Source organism: Rosa rugosa, chromosome 6, assembly GCF_958449725.1.
Source record: "Rosa rugosa chromosome 6, drRosRugo1.1, whole genome shotgun sequence".
In the NCBI taxonomy this organism is placed as follows: Eukaryota; Viridiplantae; Streptophyta; class Magnoliopsida; order Rosales; family Rosaceae; genus Rosa; species Rosa rugosa.
The window spans coordinates 7,358,120-7,373,963 of NC_084825.1; the positions used below are offsets into that span (position 1 = coordinate 7,358,120).

A 15,844-nucleotide genomic window follows, 5' to 3' on the forward strand; every position below is an offset into this window, starting at 1 on the left:
TGGAAAAATTGTATTGTCTTGTATTCATCTCACTATGAGGTTTATATAGGGTTACATCATGTATACAAATTAAAAGGCAATACATAATAGCTATACTAATCAATCGCACATTACAAGTATGTCAATCGCACACATTACGAGTCTGTCAATCGCATACATTAAGCAATACCTATTGCATGAATAGTCATTATCATTTACAACAATTATAATTTTTTGTTCTAATGCTTACCTTAATATATTTACTAAATTCTTTAGTATTCATTGCATAATTTGAAATGCAACCTATAATTCCTAGGCTTGTGTTCTAAATAAATGTATGCCAAAATATCTATTAAAGATTGAGTCTTGAACATGGACAAGACTTGACACATTTTCTAAGGGGGTAATTCCCAATCACCCAAAATATTTTCATAATACCGAAAAGGGGTTTGTTTGTAATAGGCAAGAACTAAACACAGCAGCAATCAACTTAGGACATGCAAAGAATTTCTTTAAAAGAAAAGGACATTGATGTCTTTTTACAACAAAAAGTTGTGTAAGAATTTTAATTTTAATTTTTCACTATCCAAAAAAAAGGGTGAAAAATCAAGGATTGCGTAAAATTTGTTATAGTTTGACAAGTTCTTTTACAACAAAACAAAATGGAGATAGTTAGTTAAAGAGACAAATTCAACATTTCCACAATTGTAGTTGTTCAGAGTTCCATTCCTCTCTTAGTCTCTATTCTAGATTAGAGTAAAGCCATTGCAACTACGTAACAGCTCTTTCTCTTTGAATCAGAACTCAAAAAGGTATCCTTGTATTTCAAATTTCCTGCAAGATTAACAAAGTTTGTAGTCAAATTTTCAATTATGCTCGTCTAATTGGTTTATCTTATTTCTTTGCAGGAGTCTCAAAGTTTATTCATTCATTTCTATGTGAGTATTTGTGTTTATATGTAGGTTTTGTTTGCAGTAATTGTTTTGTGTAATGCATAATGTGCTTTTTCTTACAAACTTTATTTGTTATTAGTCATATTATACTAGATAACAATGAATTGAGTATCATAATGACGTTATTTCTCAAATTTCTAGTGGTCAAAACACCAAATCTTCATATAGAATAGCTATCTTGAGGTTCAACTTTACTTTTCAATCTGCGTTCTATATTTTATCTAATGTCGAAATATGTTTACTTTGACATGTAGGTTTTAACAAGTTACAAATACAAATGATTGCTTCATCCTTTTGATAAGCACTAATAATAAAGTAGAAAGTGATAAGAAAATAAGTATTATTTTAGGAGAAAAAGAAAAAACCTTTTATTCTCTAAAGATTAATTAGGCAACAAACTTGTTTTTCCTTATTAGGATAGCACCTTGATCTTCTTGGACCTATAGATCTGGATTTATGCCTTTTTTTTTTTTTTCTCTATAACTTGATTCATAAATGCTTGTTTTGGTGGAATAATAATGAAGTATAGAATGTATGTTACCTGATCTTGGGTAATGAAACCACTTTTATTATTATTATTATTATTATTATTATTATTATTATTATTATTTATTTTATTTTTTTTTTATAAAAGAGGATCAAATGATTTCACTCCTACCCCCATGATGACTCGAACCCAGGATCTTGATCTTAGGTAGTGGGTGCTCTAACCACTGAGCTAACACCACATCGTCTAATGAAATCACTTCTTGTTTCCTTTGAAAATGATGTAGCTTTAATAGACCATAACATCCAAAGCCGAATATGCTAAGTATGATTTAGTTACGCCATTCACTTTTTTCCCATTGAATCTATAAGCGAACCTAGTGTAATCAGTATTATCATATATTTTTTGTTCTACAACTTTGAGTCTTTAGCCTATAATTATATAACAATTGAAATACGTTAATTGCAAAAACTAGGACTGAGCATTTTGACCTAAAAACCCGAGGAACCCGTTCAAATTGAAGTGAAATTGACGATTTTGATCATTCTTTAAGTCAAAAATTTAGAGTTCGGTTTGAATTTGGGTTTGGACTGCACCTTAAGCTTCTCGGTTGGTCTTGGATCTTGATTTTTAAAAATTTGCTTTCAACCTAGCCGACCCATTTTGAAAGGGTTAGATACCTTTTTTGTCTCTTGGTCTATGGTTTATTGTATCTCTCATTCGCATGCCAAAACAATGAAAAAACTTTATCTCTCTTCTTCGCCTTCTTCTTCTTCTTCTTCTCTTCCTTTCTTCGTCTCTTGGTCTGTAGTTTACTGTATCTCTTATTTGCATACCAAAATAATGAAAAAACCTTATCTCTCTTCTTCGTATTCTTCTTCTTCTTCTTCTTCTTCTATTTTCTCTTCTCAATTGTAACTCTGTATTTGCTTCTTCTTTCTTGTATTTTGCATCGATCTAAGCGCATACTTCCTCTTCAGTCAAGCTGGGTTTGATGAGTTTCATCATATCCATTCAACGATGATTATAGATCTAAGTGTTGAGAAAACAAGGTTATAGTGATGAAGGCATTCAATGATAAGAATTTTGAAGTCAGTTCTATTCAAAAACCTATTCAAACTCATATAATTTTGAAAAATCAAGGGTTCTTGAAGATTTTTACAAAAATGAGCTTGAAAAACCAAAAAACTCGAACAGATTGTCGTCGAACCGATTTTTGCTTAGTTTTGAGTTGAAGAATCGACAAGCTCGAACTAAACTCAATGTATCCATTTCAGTCTCGGTTTCTACATATTTTAGGACCAGCCTGACCCATGCCTAGCCCCAACAAAGATTGTAAGAGTGACTCAATACTTTAGAAAGAAAAAAAAATCAAGTTAGTAACTATGGATTTTGAAATGCAGCTGATTAAGGTCTCATTTATGTATCAATTAAGTACTTATAATGGTATAATGCATATGTTTGAGATTTCAATATATTGTTTTCCAATAGACAACAAATGAATATATGTGTGTGTTTGGGTGCGTGTGTGCGTGAGCGCTCTAACACATAAAATTATGGATTTGCCATGGTTGTCTAGTTAAAAATATGACACATCATGAAAAATCAAAAAGCATTTAAATGAATGAAAGTCCATCTTTCTTTTGTTTGATAAGATTGTATTTACTTTCTCATTTTCAATGTAATAATTATATACATATTTAGTAAAGAATTATTGCAGTTGCATAAATATATTTGTAAATACCTTCTGTTGCACATAATGATATCTTTTGGATCTATCTCTTACTCATCTATTTGTTTTTATTCACTATGTTAAGGGCGGACGAGGAGATTGCTGATACAAAAAAGTATCTTGAGGATTCTTGTCAACCTAAATGTGTGAAGCCTTTAATTGAATATCAGGTATGTAATTTTGTATTAATTTCTAAAAGGCCGTCACAAAATCTATCGATTTTCTAGTAAGAAATTGACCAGAAATTGGTAACAAACGAAACTTACAACTAGATCAAATTTTCATATATAACAACTATATTTATGTTTAGCCGTTAATTACTTTCTTAATAAAATCATATCAATTAAAAGGTATTGTATTGTATTTTATCTCTTTCTTATATCCATATTCAAGCTTCCTACTCTTCAATTAATGGGTATCATAAATAAAAATCTTCTTTAATATAATTTTTCATTGGAACTTTTAATTTATTGTTTGATATATATATATATATATATATATATATATATATATATATATATATATATATATATATATATATATTAAATAAGAGTCGTGTGTGCCTGCCCTCACCCTTGATTAATAATGAGACCATTTTACCAAATAAATGTGGAGAGATATGATGCTAACCCTTAGATTACAATAAGCATCGATAAAGTGTCAGAAATTAAAATAGGAGCCTCCAACAATAATATGTGTTAATATGTATTAAAATACACCAACTACCAAAGACTACACTATTTGTTACTCCATTTACTCTATAATAACGGTGACACACTGGAAAGATGATCCTCATACGGGCCATAAGATACTTAAAATAGTTTTCCCACTATGACATAATCATATGTATTCATATATGCACCAACAAGCAAAGAGTGCACTATTAGCTACGTAGCTAAATGACATTTGGAATTGATTTATATCAACATTTTCATATTTGCCTATTTCTATAAAGCAATTGTGCCAATTCAATTCAAACAACATATGAGACAAGTAATTGTAGTAATGCAAGCTATTAGCTAGACAACACAAGTGTTCACATACACATGATACCTATTGTCTGATGTCCATTCAAGACAACATATGCATCCAGTAACTTATTATCTTAAATGCAATTCAGACAACATAAAGAATTAGTAAGGCTAGTGTGAAGTTCATTCAAGACAATACATGCATCTAGCACTGGTCATCTCAAATTCATTTGAGATAACATATACATCTAGAAAATTGTTGTCTTAAATGCAATTCAGACAACAGAAAGAAATAGTAAGTGTAGTCTGAGGTTCATTCAAGACAACACATGCATCCAACACCTGTTATCTTAAATGCATTTCAGACAACATACACATCCAGCAAATTGTTATGTTAAATGCAGTTCAGATAATAGAAACAAACAGTTACTGTAGTATGCGGTTCATTCAAGCTAACACATGCACCTAGCACTTGTTGTTGGAGATTAATCATAGACAACACACCCATCGAAGCATTGTTGTCCTAGAATAATTTTACTCAACACCAAAGTAATAAACTGTTGTCTCAGTCCATACTCTACAACAGTCTCCTGTAATTAATAGAATTTGGGTAATTTCAGACAACACATTTATATATACGTGTTGTGTAAGTTAGAAGCAGACAACCATAAAAGACTGTCGTTTGATTGAAGTCAAACAGACGACAGGCTACTAGACAACATTCTCATTTTCATTCAGACAACGGGCTTTAGCCAGTTGTCTGATTAACTTTGTGTAGTAGTGTACTATTGACATACCAGAAAGATTATGGTAATGTACGCCATTGACACACAATTAAAGTAGTTTTCCCATAATACTTCTATCAGAAATAAATCTAACGACACTTCTTTTCATTATGGGACTACTAGGTTGTGTCCGTTTGATAATGCAAATAATTCATTACTTCCCTAGTACAGAGTTACATAGAGTGGGCAAGCCAGCATAAAGCCCCACAAACCATACCCAAAAATAGACTTGTTAATGGACCGGATTTTGGTCCAGATTCATACATGCATAGAGAAAACCTATATTTAATTCGTGGTACTTGTCTCTATAATGTTGGATATGAATATCCCTATATTGGAATCCCCCATTCAAAGACAGTGGATGTGAATCTCATTGATGAAACAAACTACTTTTTATATTATTCGATTAACAATCATAACGACCTGCAATTGATTCAAAAACAATCTGTAATTTTTTGTTTGCTGTTATTGAAATAGCATTGTTCATATATGCAACCTTTTTGACTCTTTGAATTTAAAGAAGTTTGAAGATCAAGATTTCCTTTTTCCAGGGGAAATGAAAAACCTATTTTGACTATTTCTAATTACTCAAATTACTACTTGTGTTTTCCTTGCACTAATTGGATGAGTTTGGATTGAAGATTTGTTCCGTTGATCCAGTATTGGTCCATATCTATTAATCCGTTTATTTAATCCGATCCGTTAATAATTTGGTCCATTTTTATAATATATATATATATATATATATATATATATATATATATTATATGAACTAAATATTTTGCTTACCTTAGTTTAGTGTTCTAAGAAGTATATTGGTTAATGAAGGGGAGTGAACCACACTCCCTCTTTCCTTCCTTGGTCAAAAATTTTCATAGAAAGACAAAATTTAAGTTACTAAAAAAGGATACATAAAGTATGGATTGTAAAATTGGGAGCGTGTATTTCACTCTCCTTATCCTTTTTTTTTTTTTTTTTGAAAAGGGTATTGATTTTAATAGATCCAATAGTCATTAGCATGGGCTAGAGTCTACCATGTACTTGATTAGGATACAGACAAATTTTGAACTCTATCAAGTAAATGCAAACTCATTACAAGTCTGTTATGAGCTCCCTATAGCAGCGAGCTTATAGTACAAAAAACTACTCCGTGTCTCCTGGGGCAAAATCATAATCTAGCCTCCCATTAGCCAAGCATGCAATTTTGGTACCAACAAAATGCCACTTCCCAGCAAACAAATAGGAGCAACTCCTCATCTATAAGCCGTTTGTCAACCAATCTTATTCCAGATAATTATCAACTCCCATAAAAGTCATGATCTGAAACTATTGGTCTTGGCCATAAATCGATCTGGAATCTCAAGAGGGTCCACATCTCAGGCCAGGCCCACCTTCATCACTAAGTGACAAATGAGGGTGGCAAGGCATCCTCCTTACCGGCTTACAACATAGGACCCAACGACTCAAATTTGATCATAGGCCCAAGCCCAAACCGGAGCAAAAATAGCTGTAGCCCTAGTCAGCTTTTGCCACTCCAGCACGGCCACCGCCAAGTTCTCCAATGGCCGACCTTTCCAGCATCGCATCATCCTCGATTCGGTTCCGCTGGCTATACGAACCAAGCCAACAGCAAAACCCAATCGAAATCTGGAAAAGAAAATCCAATCTACCAGCAGGATTAGTAGAAAACTTCTCCTCTTCTATAGTCCTCCGATTTCACACGACCCTCGATCTGTATGTTGATCTCGCCGAACTCGCAGATCGATTCTTTTCCCGACACCACTGCAACTAACAGCGTCCAGACCCTTACGAACTGAGATTGGACCAATCAAACAACAAAAAACCACACCCAAATTACCCCAACCTGCGACAAGATGTCCTGCCTGCGCTATACCAGCCTGCAACCGAAGCTTTGGCCGCAGTACTCTGCCAAACCCTACAAAAGGGTTTCTTCACTCTTAATTTTATTTCAATATTTTATTAAAGTTTTATTAAGTATCATAATAAAAGATTTAATATTATTATTATTAGATATTAAAAATATTTGTTATGATAAACGGATCAGACTAGTGGATCGGGTATCCGTTAATTTGCTAGATACAGATTTGGATTGAGTTGTTAACGGATTGGGTCGGGTTGAATTTTGTTGTTACTAAATGGATTCAAATTTAGGTCGATCCACTCTAGATTTGGTCAATCCATTTAAAGACGTACCAAAAATGATACTAGTTTTGTTGAACCAACAATGAAAAAACATATTAAACCATAAAAATAAAATAACGGCCCATTTAGGGCAACTTCAACAATCAAGTTTTACTTAGGGGTGCTATCCTCATTTTAGCACCCCTCGTTACACTATTCATATAGGACTCAACTCTCATCTCCAACCATTAGGTGCTATATGAATGCCAAAAAAAAAAAACCATTAGGTGCTATATGGGTGTACTATTTTCACTATTCTTGATTAAAATATAGTATATATGAGTATAATGTTTATGAATATTATATTAAAAATATGTTAATTTAAATAAATAAGGTAAAAATTTACATTATTATTTTTATCATAATATTTAAACATTATTCTTATCATTTAATAATTTTTTTCTTTCAATCAGTAATTATGTTTCACAATCTAATAATATAATAAAAATAAAAAAGTAAGCATGGCTCGCCGCTACCCAAACCCTAGCCCCCAAGGATTTGCATTCTAACAATGGAAGCCGGCATTGGCCTCCTCTCTAAGCCATCTGATGGCCCTCCAACACCGAGTTTCTGCGGCGATCACCCAATTCAACCCTAAGATCTTCATCACTTCTTTCGAGGCTCGCCGGAGTGGTTTTAATGATGTGACAGATAATGATAGGTGGTCTGATTTGTTTAGACTCAAATCGGGGTGGGTGCGAGAATGGCTGTGGTGGATGCGGCCGCGCAGAGCTAGACTCAAATCTAGGCCGTGCGTAGGCTGCGTTGCGAGGTCATAGAGTTGTCGCCTATTGAGCGACCTGGTTTTGGTGACAGAGAACCGCGTGAAGCATTGGTCGACCTCTGGTGATCAGCGATGGCAGGGGCCACGGCCAATTGGCTTCGCCGGGAGGCAGATGGTGAATCAATCAAGGCAGCACCGAGTTTACGGCTTACCGCTGGGCTTGAAGTGGATCGCTATTTTTACAGGTCAGATGTGGATGGGTGGCTCAAAGCCGGCTGTGGTTTGGTGCAATAGAAGCTTCCATTGCATTATCACTGCATTTCAGGGCATCCGGTTTCAAGAAGCGGTGGTGATGCAATCTGGGTGTTCCATTCCTGTACGTGCGGCGGCGTTGTCGACGTTGGGCGTAACCAGTGCAGAAAAGGGCGAGCCCAAAGTGGATTGGGTGCACAGATCAGCCTTATGGCCCATATCAAGTTGGAGGCCCAATTGTGTTTGGGTGTCCAGATTTTTTTGGGGGCCCAAACAAAATTGGGTGCTAAGATTAAATCCAGATTTAGTGCTCAAAGTTTTGGGCTCTGGTTCTATGCGGTTCCTAATTTAGGATCCAGGAGGATGGACCCCACCAAAACTCCTAGCCCTAATTCGGATGGCAGTGAGAGATTTTAGTTTTTTGTTGAACTATGCCTATTTCTTGTGTTCTAGATTTTTCACAGTTATAGGCTTGTTTTTAATAAGTGAGCACTGGTTGTCTAATGAGTGGTGCTAGCATACCACGTCCTAAACTTGTCCTTAGTATGGCAAGGGAAGGTATGTATCCGTGCCATTCTGGCTTGAGTTGAATGAAATTGATGTTTGGTTCAAAAAATAATTTTTTTCTTTCAAATTTTCGTAATTTTTATAATTTTCTAGTAATTTTTAATTTTTTTTTGAATAAAACTAGAATTAATAAGCCTCGAATTAATAGGAGTCATTGATCAAGTTTTTCGATCAAATCTGATCCGTTAGATTGAAAATATATCTGTTGCATATAAAAAAATAATAAAAAGAGGATATCTTGACCATCTATTTTCAAACCGAATTAGTCCTAGCCATCCATTAAATGACCGTTGCAACCCCACAATAGTCATTAACAGACAATTGCTGCACGTGGGTGTCAGACGGAGCCCTCATGTCTTGCACTTTTTCTCTCTGTAGCCCATCTCCAGCGCGTGCTGCATATGCCCTTGTAGCTGCCAGCGCGTCACCAACAAGCACAATGCCCATCGCGTCAAGTCTAGTGTTGGGCTGACCCAGCCCACTTTGTGGTCGCTCTCTACTGTAGCCCGATGTTAGTTCTAGCAAAGTCTCAAATATTAGACTTGGGATGAGCCCAAGTCCTATAATTCTGAAACTAAGTTCCCTTAAAATGGGCTATTAGAGATGTGAAGTCTCAAAATGGTCTCAAATCTAGTATAGCCCCACTATTGGAGTTGCCCTTAGGCTCCATGGAATGAGACCAAATCCAATCTATAGCTTAGATAGAAATGGGAACATGAGCTTCTTTGCATATTCATCCTCAGAACCATTGCACCTTCAGCATAGATGACCTTCGTCTTTGCCATACCACCACCACCATCTCACCACAGTCTCTTTAGCTACTCATCCTTGTATGTATGATGAACCACCCACCTATCTTTCCCACTGTCATCGCATCATCTCTAGACCACTGAAAAAACCCAAATCGAATTCATATTCACAACTCTCACGCAATTCACCTACCACCAGCCGCCATTGTAAGAGTATTCGACCGTGCCATCCCTTTATTCCATACATTGCCCTGCGACAAACTCCCAAATTGCTAATCCGTCCTTAACCACAGAAAACTAAACAAAATCAGACTGCTGCATCCCTTATCTTCATATGAGAAAACCATAACTGACCCCCAAGCTTCGATAAACCAACAATCCCTTGGAAAGGGATACCCATTCGGCTGCATACATTGAGGTGGGACAGCTAGCGGGGTAGAATTTACAAAGAGAAATGGAAACCTAGATTTTGAAAATCATGAGTCGAGCGGGTTCAAATGAAGGCACGGAAAAGTGGATAATTTGATTTATTTATATTTAACTAGAGTAAGAAAATTTTTGTATTTCTCCATTTTTCTATATTCATGGCCAAACAATTTGGCATTTTGATTTACTATGGAAATCAAATTTTTACATTGGAGGAACTTATTTATGGCTGGGCATGGGTCAGGCTTTGCTAAAATTTTATGGGCCTGAACTCGAACCAAAACTTTTCGGGCCTGGCCCAAATGATGTGTCTCAACATTTGGTTGCTCCGTTTTTGCTTGGGTTATTCACTTATTCAAAGACTTTGAGATCTTGCATTAACACGATCTAGAGACTTCAAATTTGAAGAAAGAGAAAAAATTTAAAACCAAAAGAGACTAGAAGAAGAAGAATAAAAAATTGAGCACAGAAAAGAGTAAGGGATCCAAGCTATCTAGCCTTCTTAATGCAATTATATATATGCATGCGTTTGTGCGTGATATGGGGCTGGTTCCCTTCAGTTAAATGTCATATGAACTGGAAGTAAGAGACCAAGAAGACTAGATGAGGAAGAAAAGAAGGGTGTGCGGCTAGAAAGAGAGAGAAAGGGTGAGAATAATATCATGTATTGGGGTGTATGGTAACGTTTGTAACTTATGCTAGAATGGGTAAGGAATTGGCCAAAATAAAAAGTATAAAAAGTAACTAAGGGGCCTTGCGGGCTTTCTATTACATGAATTTCAAAGGCCCGGGCCTGAACCGTATATACCTCAGCTAGGCCCGAACCCGAACCGTTTCTCACAAATATTAACAAGGCCCGGACTGTATTTTTTTTTTGATCAAATTGAGACATACCAATAGTATGCTCCGTTCATAGATTAAGAAATAGTACAAAGACTACTCCAATAAGACACTTATGCTCTGAGTAGCCTATACCAAATACAAACACCTCGCCTTGCAGGCAATCTATTCTACCTAGTCACACACGCCGAGCACGCAATTGTGGTACGCTAACAACTAAGTACTTCCACAAGACTCATAGAGGTATCTCTACCAGCATAGACAATAGGAACTAGGATCAACCTATCAAACAACTATTGGCTCCTTACCCTTTGATGGGTCGGAACCATGAACTGCTTCCACCACGGTGAATTCCGGTAAACCATTCACCAATTTCTCCTCTTTCCTAGGAGTCTTGACCTTCTTTGCCGGTGACTTTTTCATAGGGGAAGCATGCATGACCTTAAGCTCTTTTGCCTTATTCTTTGCCCCCTTTGGCCTTCCTGGCCTTTTTTTGTATACTTCCTTCATAGGTTTCACAGGACACAATCCCATTGTCATAGCATCCAAATTGGTCCGACTTACTGCTAGACTTAGGCGTAGCTTCTTGGGAGAGCTACCCTCTTCATCCACACGTTTCCGACGCATACCACAACTCGGAGCGGCCTCCAGCATCTCCTTCTCCACAAAACTACCACTGCCAATCAGCTCCTGCCGTGAACCTCCCGAAGCTGGGTCACTACCAGTCTCCACCAGCTCAGGCACAGGTGCCTTTTTGACTCCAGAACTGCCCGCACCACCATCGGTAACAATCTTGCGCTTGATTTCCTTCCTCCCTTTTGGTTTAGCTAGTGGCAGAAACCTCTCGAGTCCAACCTGTGGACTCAGCTGTGCTCCGAACACCATTGGTCCCACATGAGGAGACACATCCACACGACTCAACACCCTGTCAAGGTTTCGCCGTACCGGCGACTGTTCACTCCTGACCTCCGCCGGCAAGGGCGGCCCAGCACATGGTAAACCCACATGAGTAAGCAAACCACAATCTTGACATCTTCCATAGAGATTTTCGAAGAAGAAATCGAGATCTACATCAATCCCATCATCCACCGTGAAGCAACGACGGAAAATCACAGGCTGCAGAAGATCCATCTCAACCCGGATCCGAATCCTTCCCTCTCCAAACTCTGTTATATCTTTCTGCAGAAACCGCCCCAAAGCACTGCCAATTCTCCTCAAGCACCGATCGGTATGAAAGTCTGGTGGCAGCCCACGTACCTTGATCCAGAAGGCTATGGTGGAGAGCGGGACATCCTTAATCGCTCCCACTCCATCATAAGGTGCCAGGACAACCGGAGCTCTGTCAAAACCCCAAGGACCACCGCGAAGAATCCGGTTGCGGTCAGTTGGATCCGTCAAGGTGAACAGAAATCGGTCTCCATGTTCCTGAGCAGTGTACCGTCCATTCAATCTCCATGCACGACGGAACATGCCCATGAACAATCTTTTGTTAAAAGCCCTAGCCGTCAGCAGCTTCCCCACCAGATACGTCTGCGAACGCCGCAAACCTTCTCCACGAGCCGGCCGCAGATCCACCGGCCTACGCACATCTGCCAGTCCAAGAGAGGCAGCCAGTCGGACAGCCATCTCATCCACCTCCTCCATGCCGTCAAAACTGTGAAGTTTTCTAACTAGGGTTTTTTCCCTCTCTCTCTCGCGTCTAGCGGCTAGGTTGATTTAGTTTAGCCTATTGTTATTAAGGCCCGGACTGTATTGGTCGGGGTTTTTAGGCTTTTAGGTTTTTTTTGTCCCTAAACTTATTTACTTGATATAGTAATTTTCAAAATCACTTTAATGAATAAATCAAGTTGAATGAGTCATTATTTTCATGATTGGGAAATCTCTAGTGACAACAATTATCCGGCTAGATTTGATAAACTCCTCCAATATTTGCTTAAAAGTGTAGATAAGGTAGTACGTTATTCTCTTGAGCACTATTTAATTTTTACTCGTTTTCTATCCCATTTTCTTCTTGCTATGACTAAAGTTGTTTTTGAAATGTGGATTTCATTAAATGCATGCCAAGATGGTCATTATATATCATTCTGCTGCCTTCGACTAGACAGATCAAGAAGTTCTAGTAGAAAAACTTTTGTGATACATAGAAGATATACCATCTATATTCGAACTAATCGCTCACTTAAAAAAGCAAGCATATAAGCTATGAAAAAAACATAGCAAATTGACAAGCAACTACACTCATTAGCGCTCATTAAGAAACTAACAAGCATAGGTCCCTAAAAAGCTAGGGAATTATTAGAAAGTAAAAAAACTAACTATTAGAAAAAAAAAAAAAAAACCCAAGAAGGCAGCCCAAAGGAAAGCCACAACTCCAGCTCAGCAGGCTTGGTTAGACCCAAGCCCAGTTCCAACCTCCACCACATTGTTGCACGCACAACAGCCAGGCTGCCCGACCTCGCTGCCATGCATGCGCCTGTGTCACAAGATTCGCGCCATCAACCCAGTCATCTCCACGACCTGTGCTGCCAGACTCGAAGCAGCGCCACAGTACGCCGCATCCACCACGCAGTAAAGGTTGAGCAACCAGGAACTCTGCCTCAACCATCTTCCAAAAACTTAGAGCAGCAACCTTCCGAGCAATAGCCTCAAGAAAAACCCCGTCCGGCCGGACACCACAGCCCGACTAGGCCATAGGCCTACCCCGAGGGGGAGCCGCCGGACGAGACACTGAGATTGGAAACGGAAAAACCCTAGGTCTTCCAAGTTTTTTTATTTGAAAAGTTGAAATTTTTTTTGAGTTTGCTTTGTGTGTATTAATGCTATGACTAAAGTTGTATTGATGTTCTATAGTCTCTTTAATGCTTTTTTATGATCATCCTCAAAAAAAAAAAAAAAAAACTTTTTAATGAGAATTTTAATTTCTGAACATTTTTCTCTATCTACAAGTTATTTTTCAATATTAAAAACAGACAATAGGAAAAATATTTCACGTTAGTTTTGAATAGACATAGTTTGTGAATTCAACTATTTTGGTATTAGTATTTGCACTTCCACATACACAACAACACAATATTTCACATTAGTTTTGAATAGACATAGTTTGTGAATTCAACTATTTCATTTTTTGTAGGCGTGTGTCAAGAGGATTGAAGGTGATGATAGTGGTTACAAGCATTGTACTGGCCAGTACTTTGACTACATATCTTGTGTTGACAAATGTGTAAGTTATCATTTTATTAGAGCTAAAATCATTTTACCTCTCCAAAATTTACACATAAAAATATTTGTGCCCAGACTTATACTTTGATCACATGCCTTGTACTCTCCAATTTAATCAATCATGTCCAACTATTATCTAGTTGTTCAACTTTTTCATGATTTATTAATATAGTAAACCCACTCAAAATAGTTTTTTGGGCCTCAGGACTTGGGACATGTTAAAAATACACCATGTACATGATCAAGGCTAAAAATTAGCCTAAGTGGACTAGCCATATTATCAATTCAAGGAGAATTTGATGTAGTAGTTTATTGATGATTATAATGGAGTACGATCAAATTGGAGATGTCAAGGGAGTATGATCAAATTAGAAATATTAAGGGAGTATGATCAAATTAGGAGTTTGATGCATAAATGATTTTAGGCTAGGTTTAAAATTCAAAATGTAAAATGAATTTATCCCTTAAGTACGAAATTCTTTTGTTTTGATTCATTTGTTGATCATGTTCTCATGTAATGTAGGTCGCGCCAAAGTTATTTGGAAAGCTCAAGTAACAATTGAAATTTGAGGATCTTCGTTGTTATTCTTTTACCGTTTTGAACCTATGCTTTGATGTTGGTCGTGTTTTATTTTAGCATCATTATTAAAAGGTGTTAACTTGGAATAATTAATAAAATAATTCTTAATTTCATGTTGACATGCATGTTTTTTTTTTTTTGTAATATCTAATCAAATAATGATTCAAAAATGCAATAGTACTACACCACTTTGTTGTCTTAGTACATGAGAATGCAACTCTAACGTAACTAAATAAATTTTGGCAAAAGCAAAACTTAACTCATCTACATCCCAAAGATAGTTACCAACAACATAACTATTGTCATGATCTTGAGACTTGTGGATCAAATCACAGACGACGATTAGGGAATGCAAAAATATGATAAACTGATCAAAACTAACCTCGTTCTAACACAAAAGACATTGTTCCCCAAGACGCACAATTGCGGTACTCACAATGCCCTTGTAGTGAGACTCGTTAAGAGTATAACAATAAACAACCTACCTGACAATAGAAGTAGCAATCCCATCAAGTCATAAAGAAAAGGCTTCAAAGTGCAGAGAACCCTAAAACACCATACCTTCCACCTAATCCTAGATGTGAAACCCAGACAGAAGTGCATAACCCTATAATTCAAAAATACCCAATATAGAGACCCATGGTTGAGCCCATACACATTCAAACCCCATGAACCAATGCACCCAGAAACGGGACACCCAAACTTTGCTGTGGTTGACCGGAACAACTTCGACCCAGTTGCCTCTATATCCACCACTGGCTCCTCTCATCTGCGTTTGATAAATCTCACATCACCAACGACAATCACAACCATATGCAAGAATCCAAAACTGATTCTAAATTAATACGTCCAAACCTGCGCCGCCCGACACCTTTATAGTTCCAAATCCTATCCATTCTCCACCTAGGCTACCTAAGTATCACCGCAGACGTCCACGAGGATCGAGATTGCTTCCAAGATCCAAGTCAAAACCAGCCACTCCATACAGCCATGATCAAGCCAAAAGCCAAGGTCTCACTTGAGAGTAGCGAAAATCAAGGTGACCATCTTTGCCATAAATAGAAATCCGATAACGCACTGTAACTCAGTGGGTCGAGCCTCGACCGGTGCTGGTTGCGACGACAAAGACCTTGATAGATAACCAAGTCATAACGACTAGGATTTGGAGGCCGCAGAGTTTCCTCTTTCATTTTTTATTTATTTTGTATACTCTCTTTGATTTAAATAAGTAATGTAATTTAAACATTTAGATAATTTTTAGGTTCACCTATTAGGTGAACGAATTCATTCACCTGCTTGCAATTACGTTTTACTTTTATTGCACAAATACTAGCCTCATACCTGCGAAAAATGTTTGTCCTTGTCTAAATTAGGAATA

General features: G+C 37.1%; 1 protein-coding gene across 1 annotated transcript; it reads left to right on the top strand.

Moving 5' to 3' along the window:
* The first annotated feature begins 676 nt into the window (after positions 1–676).
* LOC133718885 (cytochrome b-c1 complex subunit 6-1, mitochondrial-like) lies at positions 677–14,585 on the top strand. Its single transcript, XM_062145765.1, has 5 exons — positions 677–791; positions 888–917; positions 3,237–3,321; positions 13,798–13,887; positions 14,410–14,585. Coding segments are annotated over exons 2-5 (210 nt in total). The 5' UTR covers positions 677–791; positions 888–915; the 3' UTR covers positions 14,443–14,585.
* The last annotated feature ends 1,259 nt before the right edge of the window (positions 14,586–15,844 follow it).

What these genes read in the sequence shown, in the direction of transcription:
- LOC133718885 (XM_062145765.1), top strand. An exon ending in AGCCTTTAATTGAATATCAG is followed by an intron (nt 3,322 to 13,797) that starts GTATGTAATTTT and finishes CATTTTTTGTAG; the next exon opens with GCGTGTGTCAAGAGGATTGA. An exon ending in TATCTTGTGTTGACAAATGT is followed by an intron (nt 13,888 to 14,409) that starts GTAAGTTATCAT and finishes CATGTAATGTAG; the next exon opens with GTCGCGCCAAAGTTATTTGG.